Source organism: Acomys russatus, chromosome 1 (assembly GCF_903995435.1).
Source record: "Acomys russatus chromosome 1, mAcoRus1.1, whole genome shotgun sequence".
Lineage (NCBI taxonomy): Eukaryota > Metazoa > Chordata > Mammalia > Rodentia > Muridae > Acomys > Acomys russatus.
Window position 1 is genome coordinate 95720704 of NC_067137.1, and position 20007 is coordinate 95740710.

The 20007-nt window shown below is 43.4% G+C and overlaps 1 protein-coding gene across 1 annotated transcript in view; it reads left to right on the forward strand.

The window, feature by feature from the left end:
- Nucleotides 1-20007, forward strand: part of Ttll5 (tubulin tyrosine ligase like 5) — a 249816-nt gene that overhangs the window by 49046 nt on the left and 180763 nt on the right. The window contains exons 10-15 of the mRNA XM_051149557.1: nucleotides 908-1009; nucleotides 2760-2851; nucleotides 3876-3983; nucleotides 13195-13276; nucleotides 15427-15488; nucleotides 16464-16558. Coding sequence (XP_051005514.1) covers nucleotides 908-1009; nucleotides 2760-2851; nucleotides 3876-3983; nucleotides 13195-13276; nucleotides 15427-15488; nucleotides 16464-16558 — 541 coding nt within the window. The remainder of the gene's footprint in view (nucleotides 1-907; nucleotides 1010-2759; nucleotides 2852-3875; nucleotides 3984-13194; nucleotides 13277-15426; nucleotides 15489-16463; nucleotides 16559-20007) is intronic.

The following is a 20007-nucleotide window of genomic DNA, read 5'->3' on the forward strand; positions in this document are numbered from 1 at the left end:
CACTGGGCAGTTTTCTCTTTTCCTGCTTGCTGCCTGCAGAGGCCCATGCATGTTTCATGCTTTGGTCTTGTAGTCTAGGACATAAGATTGCTGCCCTATTTGTTGTAGGTTCTAGGTGAAATCCTGTCTTTTGCTCATTCCAAATTCAGAAAGCCTCCTGTACTGGGCCCTACTGATGTGGTGCTTCCTCTCAGTAGTGCTGTGTGGGCCTTTCTGAGCCATGAGTGAGTGCTGTTCCAGTGTTAGTGTGTTCCACTTTCCCCTTTTCCTGTCTCTTGTATAATATTGCTCCAGTCACTTTGTGGACCCAGAGTAGGTGTTCCTTGAAGCGTCATAGCTGTAGCATCCTATATATAGTTGCCCCGCTTGTGAATAATGTATTTTGAATTTTCATTCTTCCCATTGATAAAAGAGATAAGAGAAGCAGCATCTAAGAATGGTGAAGCCATGGGGTTTGGAGTTTGAATCTCGGATAAGTTTTTCAATCTTTTTTTTTTTTTTTTTCTTTGGGACAGGGAGGGTCTCACTGCAGCCCTGGCTAACCTGGAACTCTCTGTGTAGACCAGACAGATCTTTGCCTCCTGAGTTCTGGGGTTAACGGTGTTTGGTTTTGTTTTTTAACCATACCTGGCCAAGTTATTCAGTCTTTGTGGATCATATTTAGCTTTTTATCTATTTAAAATGGATCAATTTCATAGAGTCACTTTTCGGATTGACTTGATATGTGGTGATGCATAGAAAACACTTTTCACAGCAGTTGTTACTTAGCAGAGATGAGTATTCACTAGATAATATTGTCACCCCCTCCTTGTGAGATAATGAAATGTCCTCTGTGTTATCACCATCTCCACAATCTCCAGTCACACTGAAACTGTTCCTGCTGTTTAACCCATGTTCTTGTTGTCAGGTTTGCAACTGTGCGGTACGATCAAGGATCCAAGAATATTCGGAACCAGTTCATGCACCTCACAAACTACAGTGTGAATAAGAAGAGTGGAGACTATGTGAGGTACTGGCTGGGTCTGGGCTGGAAGTCAGCCTCAGCTGTGAGTGGTGAGATGTGCAAAGTTGACATGTTGCACTGGAACATAACCTTAGGGGTACCTAGATGATACTGGAAGGGCACCGTAAAAATTTAGTTTATGTAAATGAGTGTTTTGGCTGTGTGTGTACCATGTATGTTCCTAGTGTTCATGGGAGCCAGAAGACGGTAGCAGATCCCCCTGTAACTGGAGTTCCCGATGGGGTTAGTAGCCTCCGAATGGATGCTGAGAGTTGAATACAGGTCCTCTGGAAGAACAGTGAGTGCTCTGGTAGTGAGAGCCATCTCCAGCGCCTCAAGTGTCAGTTTTGAGGCATTGCTGCTATTGCTGCTGCTTCTCCATAGTGTACCCAGACAGAGGGCCATCTCATTAATCAAAGTATTTCTTTGCCATTTGTCTTTCCCTACTTAACTTAGTGGTAAGACTTTCAGCTTGGAAATTACATCTAAAGCTTAAAATTATTTGTATCCTTTGACACCGCAGTCCTATTTCTAGGAGTTTAACCTTAAGGATGTGTGTGTAGACGCAGTTGATCACTACACATCTTACGTATTGTTTGATGGCAAGGCACACTGAGACAGTACCTGTAGCCAGCATCCGATGAAATGAGTCTACTAGCTAAAGCTGTTATTTCTGCTGAGGAAGGAGAGAAAGATATGTCCTGAAATGTTAACTCCTTAACTACAAAAATGTAAAATTAGGGTAGTCAGTTTCTAGGTTTTTCTCCTTTGCTTTTATGTATCTTCTGAATTTTTCTAAAATACACTACTAGGATCAGAAAAGAAAGGGGGAAAACTAAAGAAAGGAATGAGGCCATCTCACAAGAAGCAGGAAGCAGCACCAACGTGTGGGAACGTTATCTGGGTTCTGTTTTCTTTCATCCTGGTAATTTTATAATTTTGCCAGAAAGTGGAAAAATAGAAAAGAGACCAAATAGTCTCTTTATATTCAGACTAAAAATAAGTTTCCACTAGCTCCAAGGAAGGGAGGAAGGAACCTGGAAGTGTCTGGTGGTAGCTGAAGTGAAAGAGGTGTCACTGAGTGTCCTGTGAGCAGCATTCAGGCTGCTTAAAGCTGCCATGCCCCTCCTTTAGATGGGCAGGGATAGTTAACTGGAGAGGGTGTGAAGGACTGAGAAGTTAGTGGCAAAGCACAAGTGCCCGGCTGTAGGACGACACCCAGGGGAGCCTACCGCATCCACCACTTTGTTGTAGGAGGCTGCCTTGTGTCATCAGTGGTACTTGAGAAGTTTGGGAAAGGAGCTGTCACAACCAGAGACAGGAGGCTTGGTCAGTGTGACAAAGCTAGTCTGTGCAGTTAGCTCCTTAAAATACAGTAGTAAATTAGCTTACTAACCTGTCCCAACTCAGTTCTGGTCTGAATAGCATCTGAGGTGAATGCTTCAGAGACATTGACTCAAAGACTAGATATGTTACATCCCATTGTTAATTCATTATAACTATTCTTAAACTCGCTTACATTTTACCTGCCTTTCTTCACTTATTGATGTGGAAGAATTAGCTCTCCTCTTTACCCTCTTCATAAAATCAAGCTCTGTTTGCTTTTCCTCTTAAGAATTGATAGAAACAGTGTCTTAAGAAGAACCAGAGAGAAGTCAGCAAAGTGATTATTTTTCCAAAAAAACCCCAAATCGCAAAGAAAGGCAGGTCTCCTGGCACATGTGACCTCAATTCCTTTTTTTTTTTTTTTTTTAAGTTGTGATGATCCAGAAGTGGAGGATTATGGGAACAAGTGGAGCATGAGTGCCATGCTTAGGTACCTGAAACAAGAAGGCAAGGATACAACCGGTGAGTATCAGATATTTTCTTTTTAGACTCTATTTTAAATTTTTTTCTATTATTTATCTGGTGGTGTGTGTGTGTGTGTGTGTGTGTGTGTGTGTGTGTGTGTGTGTGTGTGTTTGTGCGGCGCGCGCGTGCGCGCACGCATGCAAGTACCTGTAGAGGCCAGAAGAAGTTATCAGATCTCCTGAAGCCGGAATACAGGAGGTTGTGAGCTGCTCCACGTGGGTGCTGGGAACCAAATGCAGGTTCTCTACAAGAGCAGCAAGTGCTCTTCTTAACTGCCAAGGCATCTCTCCAGCCCTTTGATCTCACCCCTTTGCACTGTTATAACACTGTTGTTTCTTACCAGGGCCTCTTGATAATGTTACTGAGAAGCCCTGTGGGTGACTGCTCTTGTTCTTTTTTCTGTGGTTTACAGTGGAGAACAGATTCCTATGAACCCCCCCCCCCCCCCCCCCCCCCCCCCCCCCCGCCAAGTCTCTGTTCTTGTTTCTAGTTTGGAAAGTATCAACTTTTCTCTTTAGTCCTCAGTAAACTTACCTTTCTTGAATGCTGTACTGCTAACTAAGATGTCTTGGTGTTTTGTATACCACACTGCCTATCTCTGTATTGGCTCTGAGTTCAAATTTTCTAAGTTAAACTCTTCATTCTTGTTGCTGAGTTGGAGAATGCAGAGTGGAATTTGAGTATGTGCTTGGAGTAAAACAGAACGCTTGCTGAGCCTTGAGCAGCCTGGGAAGCGGTGTGCAAGCAGCCTCTGTTCATGCTCAGGGAGATGGTGCTAGGAGAGGGAGAAAGAAGAGAAAGGCTCATTCTGTGGCCTCTGCCTTCTGTCACAGGCCACCTCCACCCATGTCCATCTCCGAATGGCATGCCTGCCCTGTAGTACCTATTCTGAAGACTACCATTTAGATGCATTTTGCATAAGCATACATGCTTTTATAATTGCACTGTGACCTATAGTCTGCTCCTACTAATACATGCGTTGTAGTGTTTCTGTTTTCATTACAAAAGATTGTTTTTGCAGCACTGATGGCCCATGTGGAAGACCTGATCATTAAGACAATAATCTCTGCTGAACTAGCTATCGCCACTGCCTGTAAAACCTTTGTTCCACACCGCAGCAGTTGTTTTGGTAAGGAGCTGCCAGAGGCTTGTGTTTTGTGAGGACGGTCTTGGGATCCTTGGATAGTGGGGCTTAGTGATGCTATAGGACTCAGGGGCACATCCTGGGTTTGCTTTTATAATCTCACAGAGTAGATGCAAATCCTACCAAGAAGGCCAGTGGTGAATTTTCATTAGCATCTCTGGAGGAGTAACTTGCTTTCTGTGTGGGGAATAGGGGTTGAAACTGAAGTGTAGGTCTCTCTGTCAGAGTAGACCCAGAAAAAGTCTGTAATAGGCTGTACAGGAATCCAGCTCTAACAAATATATTCCAGAACTCTCTCTGGCAGCCAGACTGGGAACAGATCCAAGAAGCTCTGGCTGGTACCAGTGTGTGCTTTCTCCCATTCTCCGATGACTCCTCCTTTTCGTTTTATTCTTCTTCCTAGTAGGTTCTTCCCCCTCCTCCTCCCCCTCCCCCTCCTCCTGCTTGTTTTCTCCCTCTCCTCTCCTCCCTTCTGTTTCTCTCTTATCTTTTTTAATTGTACAGAGAAAGTGGAACAAGCAGTTCACAACCTGGATCAGAAAACCTATGACCTTATGCCTTGCTAGCTGTGTCTGTCACACCAAGGCTGCCTGTGTACATCTGCTTTATCCATGGATAGGAACTTAGTAAATTGCCAGTATGAAAGTTCATCAGGCCAGGATGGCTTTGGGGACATGCTGGACATTGGTTCAAAACCACACAGGGTGACCAATACAGTGACGCTAGTGCCAGCGTGGTGTGGAGTGATACACAGGGTAAGGACAGAAGTGGTGCTGCATGCTTGGGGCTTACAGAGCAGGGAAATAAAGAACATGGTTCATAGAGCTTATGCTGCCTGAATATATAACCCCTTTCACACCTACTTCTGGTTGGATGCTTTTCAGGAAGCTACCCCAATTTCCATTTTCTAGACTGTAAGTGACAGCTTGATGGTATCTCCCTCCTAAGAGGACCGTGAAGAGCCAGTGAGACAGTGCAAACAAAGAAAGCACTTGGCACCATGTCTGGCCCTTTAGACCATGTATTTGACTGATGCTCAAGTAGGGGAGCTGTTGAGCAGAAGATGCAGATAAGTCAGGATCTAGAAGTACAGAGTGAAGAAAAGGCTGTAGTGTCTTTAAAAAGCAGATCTCGTGGAAGGGAAGTGCGCCAGTGTCCACAGGTTCTGTGTCTGACTTTTACAACTCGCCTGGCCCTGCTTCTTCTCTGAAGTCTTGCTGAGCACAGGGTACTGTCGTGTCACCCACATGCTACTCTGTGCTGCTTCATGGTACTTTTCCTGTCGTATGTGTAGATGTTTCTCCAAAGCCTCTGAGTGTCTTTTTTAATTCCTCACAGTGCCCGCCTTCCCATCTCATCCTGTGTGTCAAATCCGAGCTCTGGGGACCTGTTCTAATTCTTCCCTTTGTACCTGAACTACCTCCACTTTTACCTAGTAGGTCACCCGCATTCTTGCAGGCAAAGCCAAGCATCACATCGTTGTGGTCTTCTTTCTAACCCTCCCCATGCGGGTTGGACTCACACCCTGGAGCTCTAGCACTGTCTTGATGTTTCTGCAGGGTCTCTGGCAAGTCCTCTGGTGTCATTTATGTGTGTCTCTCTCCTAGTGGAGTGGAAGCTCTTTGATGATGGCTGCTACGGTGTCACTGCTGGTTCTGTCCCTCTCATCCAGAGCAGTACCTTTGCTCACAGAGAATGTTGGGAAACTTGTTGAATGAATGCTTGTTTCATTGCTTCTTGGTGGCCTGGCAGTAGGCTTTCCAGTAGATCTGATTTGTAAGGCTTGCAACTCTTAGAATTGTTGCAGCCTATTTGAGGGTGGAAGTGGGAGCTAACAATGTGACTCCAACTGTTGAAACCTTTTAAGATTAAATATGTTTCCTTTCTTCTTCTGTTTGCCTATGTTGCTAAATTTCTCATGGCCTTTGGTATTTAAAAAAAAAAAAAAAAATCCTTTGTTCTTAGTAGCTAACCCTGAAGGCATTTCTGGATATTTCTGTCTTAGTCCGTCACCTGATTGTTTGTTGGAAGCTTAGGAATGGATTCTCAGAAGTCAGTGTGGAAGAAGGGCAGGAGCTCTCTCTGACTCAGAGTAGTATCCCAGGGCCCATTACACAGGGTCTCATGTCCCTTCCCTGCCTGGGTCCAGCTCCAAAAAACTCAGGCGTCTGGAGTTTTGTAAGTTGTTGACTGTCTCCTTGGCTTCTGTGGTTCTGATTCCACTTCCTGTCAGCCCTGGGATTCTGTGAGCTTCATTAACCTCCCCGTGAGATAGGATTTGTCTGTTTGTGTGGATCTCTTTGCCTCCCTCTGACTCTTAGCCTCCCCTGGGGGTTGTGTTATAAGCTTTGTATGTGTGTCAGCGTAAACAGGAATTCAGAGCTTCCTGGAAGTTTTGGCTTAAATGAGCATTCATACTTTTAGGGGAAACAAAGAATGTAGAGATGGGGCTCCCTATATGCCTTTAGTGGTAATTTCTGGCCTTCACCAGGAACATTCTGCTACCGGCGGTTGCTATCCTGTGGTTTCTCCGCACCTGGCCACCTGTACTGTTTCCAGGTCCCTTCAGCATTCCCAGGTAGTGCTTCATTTACCCATGTAACTCTTTTCCAGTCCTGGTTGTGTGCTGAGCAGAGAGTAATATTGCAGCAGCATGTTACTGTCAACGCGGTGTCTTCTGAGCATCAGTTTGCTCTAGGATGCTGCTGTACTCATGGGCCTGCACTGTGTCATTACTACCTGTATACCAACCGTGATAGGCAGCCTGAAACTTAGCCATTTAATGCTATTTAGCAAACCTACACATCCAGAAGGACCCAGTGAGTGGTTTGCCGTGACATGGAGCTGGAGACCTTGAGAACACACTGTCATCTCTGGTTCTAGAGCTAGTGAGTAAAAGAACTTGAATGAAAGAGACTCAGCCTGAAAAATAGGGGCCTCAGAGGATGAGGCTTGGCAATCTCCCATCTTGATCATAGGACTTCAATGATATGATTTTTGGATGCCTTCCCCAATAAAACATGTTTCTAATAGTCAAATTGTACTGACTTCTTAAACTGTGAAAATGTGGTACAATGTGAACTAATACGCTTCAGTGGCAACTCCTATGTGCTAAGGAAATTGGTACTCTGAAATTACTATGAGAGCAACTTTTTCTTTTCTTTTCTTTTCTTTTTTTTTTTTTTTTTTTTTTTTTACCATTTGAAGAAAAACAGCCAAAACCAACAGGATGTTAAGCTGTCTTTCAAAGGATGTTAGCTGACTGTGGTTTACTCTTCTTTTTGTGAGAGTTTAATCTTCTTTTTGTGAGAGTAGCTGAAGTGATGGGCCCTGACCCTGATCCTCTCCAGGGTGAGATAGAGTGGACCAGACACGGACATGACTAGCTTAGTCTTGTTTGGATCTGAGACCAGTGTCATGCCTGCTGAGAAGCAGGTATGCTGAGGACACCTCCTGAGTGAAATCTGGTTTAGTTTTTTGTTACCTCTGCTCTTGACCATTTTCTAGGGTAAGGCCATGTTCTTTAAAAGGAAGGTGTCCATAAGTGATTGTCAGAGTAATGCACAAAGGTAGCATGCTTTCTCCATTATGCAAACCTCTTCACCAACAGTAAAAGAATGGAAGGCAGGGGCAATTTTCGAGGTAAGCCTCTCTTCGGTTTATCCCTCTGTTCAGTTTAGACAGGGAGGGGCCTTTACTGTAGAAGAAACATAGGTGCTAAGAGGCTACTGTTTGTCTTCAACAATGTTGTCGGCACTTACCACCAACCATATACCACAAAACCCTTGGTCTGTGACAAGGGGAAAGGGTGGACAAGCTTAAGTAAGTTGTCTTGGGTCCTGTGGCTAGTAAATGGCCAGGCCAAGTTTGAGACCAGTTATCTGGCCCTTTCCCCACCCACATAAAGACTACTCTGATGAGTCCACTCCTTTTGGCATGCCTCACATCCTGGATTCTCCTGTGCTGTCCTGTAACTAGATCTCAGGAACAATGACATCATCTTTTCTAGCAGATCAGGCTTGAAAAAGAACACTGTTTCTGCTGAGTCCACAGCAGTAGCTAGATGGCATAGTGATTTTAGGGGCAAGGTAAAAAAAAAAAAAGTCCACACTGGGTTTTTTCTGCTTACTCAGGTCATTTTTCCTGTGTGATCTTGATCTATGTTTCCCCAGAATTCTTTTAGGACTCATTATAAACACTTTCATTTTGCTTATAAGCTCCAGTCCTAGACTGAGGTGAAAAGCATTTCCGTTACAGAAGAGAATCTCGTTGACAGTGGGCACTGGTCAGGGTCAACACTTGCAGTTGCCTGGGACTGCAGCTGCAGCTGGGCTCTTACTTCTGGGATGGTATAGTACATTGTCTCCAACAAGAGTGGTGTGCTGTGTTTAATGATCTCTTAGGTCTTGGTGAGACCATTTTTTTTCCCACTTATTACTCCCTCAAAAACCATCTTTTGCCAGATTTTTTTTCCTTAATGTATCTTTAATAAGTTTTTCTTAATAAGAATTTCTGTTTATTTTTGGCAGGTGGTTCTTCTGTTACTGCTATGGTAGCTATTGGCAGTGAACCAAATAAATTTATTTTCTTTCTTAAAAAATGAATTCTTGTTATTTTTATTGTATTTGACTTATAGCTTTGTCATGAGTATGTAGTAGGCCAGGAGAGAGCAGCTGTTTTTTGGTTTTTACCTATACATAATTTTCTTTTTCCCTTCCTCAGTGGCTCTTAATTATTGTGTGTCTGTGTCTGTTTGTGTTTATGTGTCTACACATGCACACATATGTGTGAAACCCAGATATCCATGTCTGGTGACTTCCTTAGATACTGTCCACTTTGCTGCTTCTGCTGCTTATTATTATTATTGTTGTTGTTATTGTTATTATTATTATTATTATTAGAAGTCTTTCACGAAATCTGGAGTTCACTGCTTCAGCTAGCCTGCAAGCCCCAGCTGTCCTTTGAGCTACACCTTCCCAGTACAAGGCTCAGAGATGCTGGCCATCGGGCCCATCTTCTTACGTGGCTGCTGGGGGTCTAAACTCAAGCTCTTGAAAAACATTTCACTGAACCATCCCCCTTGCCTTTGTCAATACCTGTCCTAAATGTGTGATGCAGTACAGAACCTCTGCTTAGATTTCTGTTGCTGTGATAAATACCATGACCAAAGGCAGCTTGGGGAAGACAGGGTTCACGGAGCCTCACTTCCACATCAGAGTCCGTCACTGAAGGACATTAGAGGGGAACTCAAGGCAGGAAGTGAAGCACAAGCCATGAAGGAGCATTGCTTACTGCCTTGCTCCTCATGTTATCCTCAGCCTGTTTTCTTATACAGCCAAGACTACCTGTCTACCCTACCACCACACTACCCTCACGTCAGTCATCAGCCAAAAAAATGTACCGCTGGCTTGCCTACAGACCAGTCTTTTGAGGGACATTTTCTAAATTGAGGTTCCCTCTTCCAAAATGACTTTAGCTTTTGACATGTTAGCAAACAAACTAGCACACTTGCTACAAAATGATAAATGAGATGTGGCCCTTGTCCTCCAAAGAAGGACACAGGAAGTGATAAAAGGCAGTTAGCATAGTAGAGTAACTGTGTAAAATACTCTTGGAATATGCAAATGTCACCACCAGGTTGCCTGGAGAAGCCAGGGAAATAGACCCTAACACAAGAAATATGATATGCAAACTATAGAGTATTAGAATTTTCCCTCCCAGACAGAAGCTCACCATCCCCCCTTCCCCCCCCCCCCACACACAGCTAGGGAAATGGTCCAGGAGAAAGAGGTGCATGGACTAGGATGCACTTACCATGTGACCAGGTATTCCATTTGTAGGTATTTACTTAGGAGAAATGAAACTTTATGTCCACATAATTCTTAGCTGCAAATGTTATCTATATTTGTAATGGTCCCAAATTGGAAACAGCCAAACAGCCACCAACTGCTAAATGGATAATTGTGTATGTCCATATTATGGAATACCAACTTCTTTGTAGTTAAAAGGAATAAATACACTTTTGATACACGTAACAGCATAGGTAAGTTTCAAAAGACAGTACTGCATGAGGGAAACTTCTCTGAAAAGACTATAGACCATACATATTTCATTTACTTGACTTTCTGGAAAAGGAAAAGAAGTAAACAAAAATCCCATTGGTGGTTGTTGAAAGGTGAGGAAGGTGAGGATTGACCACAAAGAGGACAAGTGTACATCTCTGATAAGAGTTTTCTGTATCATGATTGAGGTTGGGTTTAAACAGCTGTACACTTTTCAAGATTCACTCTAAAAGAGTGAATTTTATTATGTATGTGTTACCTCTATACATATACCTTAAAAGGAAGTACTGATAGATGTATCTCAAAAACATGGTAAATATAATACAGGAAGCTAGACTCAAATGAGCATGATATCCATTTATATGAAATTCTACAGTAGGTAGAATAAATTGATGGTGGAAGAATTAAAAATCATGGTTGTCAGGGATGAGGCAGGAACGAGATATCTACCAGGAAGAGGCTTGAGGGATGTTCCTGAGTGTTGGAAGTGTTGTGTGTCCCTCCATAGGAGTGTGGGCTACATGGATGTGACCAATTCTGTATCTTTACGGCCCATCCATCTCATCATATCTAAATCATACCTCACAGGGCAGTAGAAATGGTTGGTTGGATTAAAGAGACGAGGGCTGTCAGTATTGTTTTGAGCTGGTTGTTTCAAGAGTTTGATCTGATGCACAAGCTATCTTTTCACCCCACCCCCCACCACTGAGCCCAACCATATTAAGGTGCGTTGGACCTGCGCTCTGCTGCCATAACTGTCACACAGCAGCGTGTATTACTTCCCCACTCTCACATGGTTGTAGGTTGTAGCCTGGTATAAGGGTAGTTAGACTGAGGCCTGGTTGACTGTAGGGCTTGGCACACTCCATAGTTGGTTCTATTCCAGCAGCTTTTATCACAGGGTAAGAGTTAGTTTAGTGCTGTGAATGTGATTTTCTCACTTTAAGATTTTTCTTTTCCCAGACTGTTGTTTTAAAGACTTTTAGCCAAATGTGAGCTCTTAGAATTTGCCTCTGATGCAGTGAAATGTTGAATATGATGGCTTAAAACACAATGTGGAGTGTTTAAATAGTGGCTCTCATTGATTGTTGATCCTTCTAACCTTGGCCTTTCTTTGTGGCGGGTTCTTCCTACATCCTGTATGTGCGTCAGTCGTTATTGTCACTGCATTCTTTATGCTGTTGTTAAATGCTGCTGTATGAAAGAGATGAAGCCTGTGCTCCTGCTCTTAAACACTGAGGGAGTATTTTCTCATCTCGGGATAGCGTGTCTTATATAATGTTATAGAACGTCTAGATTGTATATTGCCTCCTCCCTCCCTCCCCTTTCCCTTCATTCTCTCATTCACTTTCTCTGTCCTTTTCTCTTCTCCCTCCCTCTGTTCCTCCCTCCTTCCTTCTTCCTTTTTTTATCTTGAGGTGTAGCCCAAACCCACATTCAACTCATGATCTTTGTGCCTCATCCTCCCAGATACTGTGATTGCAGATGTATGCCAACATAACTGCTCAGGTTTTTCCTTTTAAGTATCTTACTTAGAGCTATATGGCAAAACCTTTTTCTCTGATTAAGGAGAGGATTAGTGTTGTTGTTGAAGACTAGGCAAGCTATTAAGAAGATGCCGCGCCTGTAAAAGCCTGAATTTGTTACCAAAGGGAGCCAGTTGAAGGTGCTTCCTTTTCTTTACCTCTTAAAGTAAGATTTATATAGTTACATGAAAATGTGTGCAGCCCTAAACTTTTATTGTTTTTTAAATTTGTTTTGCAAATTAAATGGAATCCTATATAATTAGATGCTATGGAAGCTGACATATTCATGAAAACAGTAGCATGTCCAGGTCTAGATAAGTGTGACAGTATACCCGGGAGCTGAGGCAGGAGGATCATGAGTAGTGGTTGGCCTGGGTTTCACAAGGCCTACCTTAAGCAAACAAATAAAAAAGAGGTGCATGTCTATTGAAATAGGCCATAGCCTATTGCTGAATATTCAGTTACTGGCACTGACAATTGGAAAGAATAAGAGAGCCTGGAGGATGTGTCTTACATTCAGGTGACAGCACCACGCCACGGTAGGGGCCAGACTGGCTGCTGGGCCGTTAGAGCCTGTCCTGGGTTTCTTGGTGCTGCATTCTAGCTTTGGACTTCTGTGTTTTAGAGTATATATTTCTAGTTTTTTAAAAAGATCAGAGAGTAAAAAATATCCTCTTGAAACAAGGAAGTTTGTGCCAGAATACATTTCTAGAAAACCCCTGATTGTTTTCTTTGTGTGAGTTCTGAGATAGCGGGTTTTCTCTTGGAGAAGAGATGCAAGGGAGGGTTTGGTTGAGTGACACTTGGGATGATGCTGGGAGTGGGTAGAACTCCCACTTTAGAATGTGGATGCTGAGGACTGTGTGACTCCTGTTGCATGGATCTCAGCAGCCATCTCTGAAACTTTACATTAAAACTGGAGATTCTAGGAGAAGAGATGCATTTGGGTATTAGCTTGTTTCTTGCCATAGTTGGGGAGGTGGAGGAAGAAAAATCAACAAAGGATCCAGAATTCATGGAGAGTCGATCTTTGGCCCTTTCTTTTCTTGAGTAATACTAGTGGTACAAGGCAGCTGGCCACAGCCTGCTTCCCCGCTTGCCCGTGTCCTCTGTATCAGGCTGAACACTTTGCCTTCATCTTCAGAAGGAAATTGAACCTACAGGAGAGGGGCATGAGCAAGTATACTTTATATTTGGAAGTCTTTGGAGCTGGGTGGCAGAAGCAAGAAAAGGTGACAGAAGAGTCGTGGAGCTGTGCCTTCCACAGACATTTCGGTTTTCATATTGTGGTGGAAGGTGGTAGAGGAGGCCAAGGCAGAGCACGCCTAATGTGGCTTTGGTGACAGATGTTCTTGCTTTATTCCTCCCCTCGCTTTCGTGGGGTTGTGTGTGTTAAGTGTCACTGTGTAGAACTCAGCAGTAGCAATAGCCTGTTGGGCTTCAGGGTTTTCCTCTAGCTATCCTTTGAAGGAAGCCAGCTTTTCTGGACCTTCAGCTTCTTTGCTTACCGCTTATGCTCAGTGAGTTTCCAGGCCTCAGACAGGAGTTGAATGGCTTCATGTGCTCTTCACGTGGAAAATGATCTTGCATGTTGTGTTGTATTTTCAGAACTGTATGGCTTTGATGTGCTCATAGATAATACACTGAAGCCATGGTTGCTCGAAGTGAATCTCTCTCCTTCTTTGGCCTGGTAAGTCAGTTCTGTCAACCAAAAAAGACGAACCTGCACCTGATACTGAAATATGTTCTGTGTTTTTTTTTGTTGGAGGGGGTTATTTTTTTCTCTTGTGGTAAAAGACTTTTCTTTTACACAGTGATGACTAGACTTTTAAAATTTAGATGGTTTATGGTATGTCATCACCCCCATGGGAGTCAGGGACCCCTAGCTTGCCAGCCGGTTTACAGTACATGTTTGTCATTTATTTGGCTTTTCAAAGATAGTTCTTACTTTGATTTTTAGCATTTTTAAAGTGATAAGTCTATTTTTTTTTTAATTATGTCATTTTACTTTGGGTAACATGTAAGAAAACTCATTTTTTAAAATTTAATTAATTTATTCAGATTACATCTCAATTGTTATCGCATCCCTTGTATCCTCCCGTTCCTCCCTCCCAACTCTATTATTTTTAAAGTCTATTATTTCATCTTACTTGCATTACTAAACCACTTGAAACACAAACAAGTTACTTCTTTACACTGCAAAGAGCAGTAGCCTTGAGAAAAATTTCTGACAGACATCCCAAACTACAAACAGAGTTGAACAGATTTTACTACTCATTAGAGAACGTGAATATGAAAATAATGTCAAGTACTTAACTTCTTCATTGCCCCTCTGTGCACTAACAGCAGGGTTGGGATTTCCACCCACTGAGCTGTACACTCCTCTGTAGCATTGAAGCTACAACAGCCTGAGCAGACCAAATTATAACCAGCACCAGCACCAGCTACTTCTTCATCCAAGCCAGGTTTTTGGTCTTTTTTTTTTTTTTTTTTTTTTTTTTTTTTTCCCTACTAAGTAAATTATACTTGAGGAAGATGGACACTTTACCATTGAGTCCATGACCATCCCTCAGCGGAGCATCTTGCTGTAGTCAGACTCTGCTGTACAGATTTTATCCTTCTTAGCCCTCCCTGCATCCCCCAGCTGTGTAGGAGTTCGGCTACAGACATACCCTCAGATGTTGCACTGCCATTGCTCCATGGACTTACCCAGAGGAGTGTGCATGTACTATAGCAATGTAAAACGGGGCTAAGACACTGTAGAGTGGTATTTTTGCTCAGTTCTGTGGCTTGATGCAATCTTAGATTTGAATAAAGTAAAATAAGATCTGTTATGTAAAAGGGAAGTATACATTTTAAATACCAAAAAAAGACGCTGCTTATGTTCGCAGCAACAGAATTTCTATCAGCTATGTGCTTTTCAAAACAGAGGGCCCTAGAGGTTTCTGCCAGAGACCACCCAGCTGCTGAGCTTTTAAGGATGAGAGAGATTGGCAGAATGCCAAGTCCTGCAATAAAGACATGTTGTCTACTTGGTGCAGTGGGGACTTGGCTCACCTCAGGTGTGAGGTGTGCAGCTGGGTGGTGCCTTCAGCTGTTAGCACTGCACTTCGTCAGGTCAACCCTTTATGCATTGCCCACTGAAGTACAGGGGCCAATGTTAAACATCCCAGGAGGGCCACAGTGGGGCCAACAGCAAGAGGAGTGTGGCTCGAGGAGGAGAAGAGCACCTAAGCTCCAGGGTAGGCCGCTCCACACGAAGGCCTCTTGTTTTTGGTTCACTGTTTCAATGTCCATATAGGCTCCTGCTTCCTAGTATGGTGAGCTGTTGGTAGGGCTTGCTTGGATCTTTTGCCCTATTTATAAACCTGCAAGCTTAAGGAGATTGAGTTAGCACAGAAAATGAAAACTTCGAAAAATTGCCAGGTGGCCAGAATGTCTTGTCTTGTGAATGTGATGAAGTACTAAGACATAATTCAAATGGAGGACACTCATAAAAGTATGTGAGCAGTGACAGTCCGAGCCCTGAAACCGCACCGTGATAGGGAAGCAATAACTCCAGTTTGCTCAAAACTTGAATTGCACAAGATCTGGAGTAAAAGATTCCATGGCAGGGAGTTGGTGTGTTGGTGCTGGGCATGCCTTACAGAGGACGGGTTTATTAGCACACGGCTTATGTTTCTCTTACTTTCCACCCAGATTTCTCTCCCCTTTCCTGTGGATGTGATGTACTGTATGTCCCTTCTCTGCTGTCTGGAAGCTTTGCTGTAGTGGGACCTGTGGCAAGCTCTTCCCTTAACCTACAGCGTTCAATTGCTCTTTTCTTTCTCTGTTCCCTAGTGATGCTCCTCTGGACCTAAAGATTAAAGCCAGTATGATCTCAGATATGTTCACTGTTGTAGGTGAGTAGCAGTGTGTGCTGCACTGGGCTCTCACAGAAAATTAACCAGAGCTTCCATCTGCCAGGCTCTGTAGGTGCTGCCAACTGGCAGTTCCTAAACCATGCTGAATGTTTTGTACTAAAAAATTATATTTTCAGGGAAGTGTTTATATGTCTCTACTCCCCCTGGCTCCATCCTGTCCTGGGGCTGAACCACAACTAAGGCTGAGACCTGGGGCATTGGGATTGTGAGCTGAGGCAGGGAATTAAGCAAGAGCTGCAGAGAGCCGCTGGAGAAACCCTGTTACAAAGGAGACCAGCTCTATTTCTCCTATACAGTCTCTCCTGGTTTCAACATGATCCCTTCTGCAGTGTTATAGCCAAAGCAGCCCTAGGAAGAAATCCTCTTTTAAGTAGATAAGCCAGAACTTTGAAGTGGAGATGGGCAGTCAGGTGGGTATGACGTGGATTTATTATTGGGTTTTTTAATTTCCCCCCAAAAGACACAGTGAAATGCATTTGATATGAACCCTTGTACCAGCAGATGTTGTAAAACTTAGCTACTCTCTTCTTTTTGTTTGAGAATCTAGTTCTTCTTATGAAAGAAGTGAAACTAGTGGAAATAGAGTTTCTTAAGCTGTAAATAATCAGTCATAAAGCCCAATGCAAAGATTAGCAGTAGGCCGTCTTCTGTATTCCCAGTAGGTAACAGAACACAATACACTTGCTATTATATTTTTCTAGTCAGCCCCCCAGGAAAGCTACTTTAAAACACACCAACAAACAGACTGGTATGAACAGCTATGTGTTTCAAAAAGATGGTTTGCTCATTTGTTTGAGACTCATCAGAATGCCACATCTCTGTCAGTCAGGGTTACGTGTAGCTCCTCTGTCAGCATCGTCCTCTTTGGCATGAATCTAAAGGTGCTTGAACCAAACCAAACATGCTGATGTCTTAGAAAAGGATAGCTCCTAACACTGCTCAATCCTCCTTCAGGATTTGTGTGCCAAGATCCTGCCCAGCGGGCATCCAACCGGTCAGTTTATCCCACCTTTGAGTCTTCCAGGCGGAACCCTTTTCAGAAACCTCAGGTAAGCAAATTCAGAAGCTGGAGGCCCAGACAAGGCTTACTGGGGAGCAGCAGCTGAGGAAAGTGAGGGGCTGAAGCACTGCGCCTGTGAGGTCACTTAGGGCAGGAGGAATGGGGATGTGCTCAGCAGTGGCCAGCAGCTTCCGAACAAACTCACTGCCTGGGCTAATGGTGACTCTGCTCTTCTCATTGCTTCTCCTCCTCTCTTTCAAACTCAGCCACTTCTCCCCTCAGATTGACATGCTCATAAAGAAAGCAGAGGGGAGCCTGCTAATTCTTAAGCATGACAAGGCATTTTCTAATAGCACTCGTCTTATAAAGATGCTCCACTGAAACAGTGTACCTTCTCTCCTCTTCCAGCCGACCCTCAGTGGTGATGAGCTCTGCTCAAAGCCAAAATAAGTACCCAGAGAAGCTAGTCAGGGGCACCATGTGGTTTGGGGTCTGCTCAGTTGGTCGCCTCATCAGTCTGTGTCTCAGTAATGCTGCTTAGTGTTTCTTCTTTCTAAAGAGGCTCTACCTGTCTTCTCTGCCTGTCTGGCTTGATTCCCTGCCTACTAAGGCTTCGGAGCCATTTCTTGTGGTCCAAACTAACTTTCAGGACCTCCACTGTCATTTTACCACAGTTTCCTTGTTTTTCATTGCACTTGTTTTGTACTCATTGATTATGGCTTTTAAATTGTCCTGTGCTTCTCCTCTCCTTCTTTCTCTCTTCCCCTCCACTTCTTTCCATCATCTTTCCTCTACTTCATCCCTCCATTCTTCCTTCATCTAGACTCTCTTCTTCCATTCTTCCTCTTTGTCCATCTGCTCACTGATCTCTTTTAGAGTGGTGCTGTCTCAGATACCTTCACATTTGAACAGGTCTGCAGGCAGATAATGTGAAGAAAGACAGTAAGGGCAGGCACAGCACAGTGATGTGACAGGCTGCCCAAAGCCTAGCGAACAGGCGACAGACTGATGAGTGTGGTCTAGTTGGTCACTGCCACGCTCCAGTGTGGGTCAGTGGGGCTAAGAGCCTCCTGTTGTCCAGAGAAAGCAGAAATGGTTTTTGTTTGCTTGTTTTTTAAAAAATATTGGCAACTAGCTCATTGAAAACAAAACCAAACCACTGCAAGCCAAACGTAACGTGTCTTTGAGCTGGAGTGGATCCATGGCTCTCCATTTGTGAGCCCTGCTCTGGGGTGATTCCCTGGCGGGGCGGGGGTGCTGTGGAACAGGGTGTACTGTATTAAAGAGCTAGTGCCGCAAATTAGAATTACATCAGAGTCATATGTGCTCAGAGTATTATCACAGATCAAAGGGATCTCTGTAATTTTAATAGGAAAATGTAGAGAATTATTAACCTGGCCTTAGTGTGGAAGCATAGGCAGTTGCATTCCTGTGCTAATTGTTCCCTGCAAGCATCCCTGGAAGGAGCTGCAGACGTAGAGCTGTGACTACTTCTGACACTTCTGATGTGACCTCTTCCAGGCTTTTCTTCTAGGGATACCAGCATTCCAATCTTAAAGGGATGAATCCCTTTTCTTAACTTGCTGATTAGCTTTTATTGGCAAATCACCAAAAATCAACTTGGTGTTTTTTCTGTTTACCAGTGGTACAGTGGTCCAATGTCAGCCTCAGGATATCATGTATAAAGTCCTGTGGAGGAGCTCTTTGTACTGTGTAAGGTAGGATTGCTGGGCAGGCTGGTTCACTTCAGCGTCTGATAGAGTGAAAAGGTGAAGTTGAAAACCAAAGAGTAGCAAGAAAGCAATGTTTAAGAAAACTGCTCTCGCTTTTCGATCAAAGGCAGGACTCCTTTTTGTTTTTCAAGACAGGGTTTCTCTGTAACCCTGGCAGTCCTGAACTCACTTTTGTAGACCAGGTTGGCCTCGAACTCAAAGAGATTCACCTGCCTCTGCCTCCAAAAGTGTTGAGACTAAAGGCCTGTGCTGCCATGCCAGGCTCAAGAGCAAGACTCTTGCATATGGTCTGTGCTTTTTAATATCTTAGATCCAGGAGATGAGAGCCATAGGCCTGTTAGGAGAAGGTAAGGCTTTATTCCATTTTTTGTCTCTTATAGCATCCAGTGTCTGCCTAGGTTCAGTCATCAAAAATCACACAGGTAAGTTCTGGCTCATTTGGAGACTTGACTTAATTTTATTCCCATTTCTCAAACAGAAAGTCTTTTAGCTTTGGGCTTTCATGGTATGTATATTGTGTACCATTTGTGCAAAGAAGTGCACCAATATCTGAGAACACCTCAGTTCCTGAAGGGATTAAGTTGTGATAAAGGCAGTTAGGTTGAAATAATGGAGAGAGCTTATCCATCATTTTGACCAAAATATTCTGGAACAAAATTATTACAATCCAGGGGGAGTTTTGTCTGTTTGGTATCTTAGGAAGCATATCACTCCTAGCACTGCACTACACTTTTGTTACATTGAATGTTGAACTTATGTGTGTTTATTTCAGAGATGATACTTGGTATATGTAGCAATTTGTGACTGAATTTAGGAACCTGCTGTAATTAGACAATGGACAAATGGGTCAAGCTTTGCACCTTTACTTGTCCCTATAGGAAGTTTTCAAATGGGCTGCCATTTTATTGTGTGTTTCTCAGTTTGAGGCTCTGGCCCCATTTCCCTGCAGTGAGGTAAATTGGAGTTCATTGGTGTCAGTCCAGTTGGTGCCCAGCAGGAAGCTCTGCAGCAGGTATCCCTCTACAGCTCTCTTTTCTGGTGCAGTTAGTGGTAAGCTGGAAGCCTGGATGTTGGCTTCCAGTAAAGTGATTTATATGTGAAGAGAAGCCCTCAGGGTGTTGAGTGTCCTGCTTGATAACTGCTTCATATAGTTCTACAATGTGTATCGGTGTCCTGATGGTAGAATTTAAAGCTGCAGGATGTAGCGTTTCATATTTAGTAATTGTCTGCTATTTGCTGTTTGTAGAAAAACCCCTAAACCAACTAACCAACCAACCAACCAACCAACCAACCAACCAACCAACCAAAGAGCTTATACTCTAAATAGCCCTTGAACTAATTCTCGTGATTTCTCAAGAGCTTGGCGAACATCACATGGCCTTCTGGTTTGGTTCAGTCGGTGTCTTTATATGTAATTCCAATCTTGATTTCCTTGTATTGTTTTCAGTTTCTTTACAGGTACCTGCATCGTGTGCGTTACTTGTGGGTTTTGTGGTTGTTGTTTTGCTTTCGTTTTTTGTAGTCCTGGTGAGCAAGGCTTCTTTCCAGTTATATATCTAAACTTGCAATTAAACATGATGCAAATATTGAGCCAGCTTTATAAATGTTGAATTTTCTGATTTTACATCTTTTTGCCACTGGTTTTCTAGAAATGAAGCCCTTAGTGTCTCCCAAATATCATATCAGAGCTGAAGAGACATCAAGAGAGGGAGGGAAGGACAGACATTTCTGAGTATGTAGGCATCTCTGTGGCTGTCAGGTTATA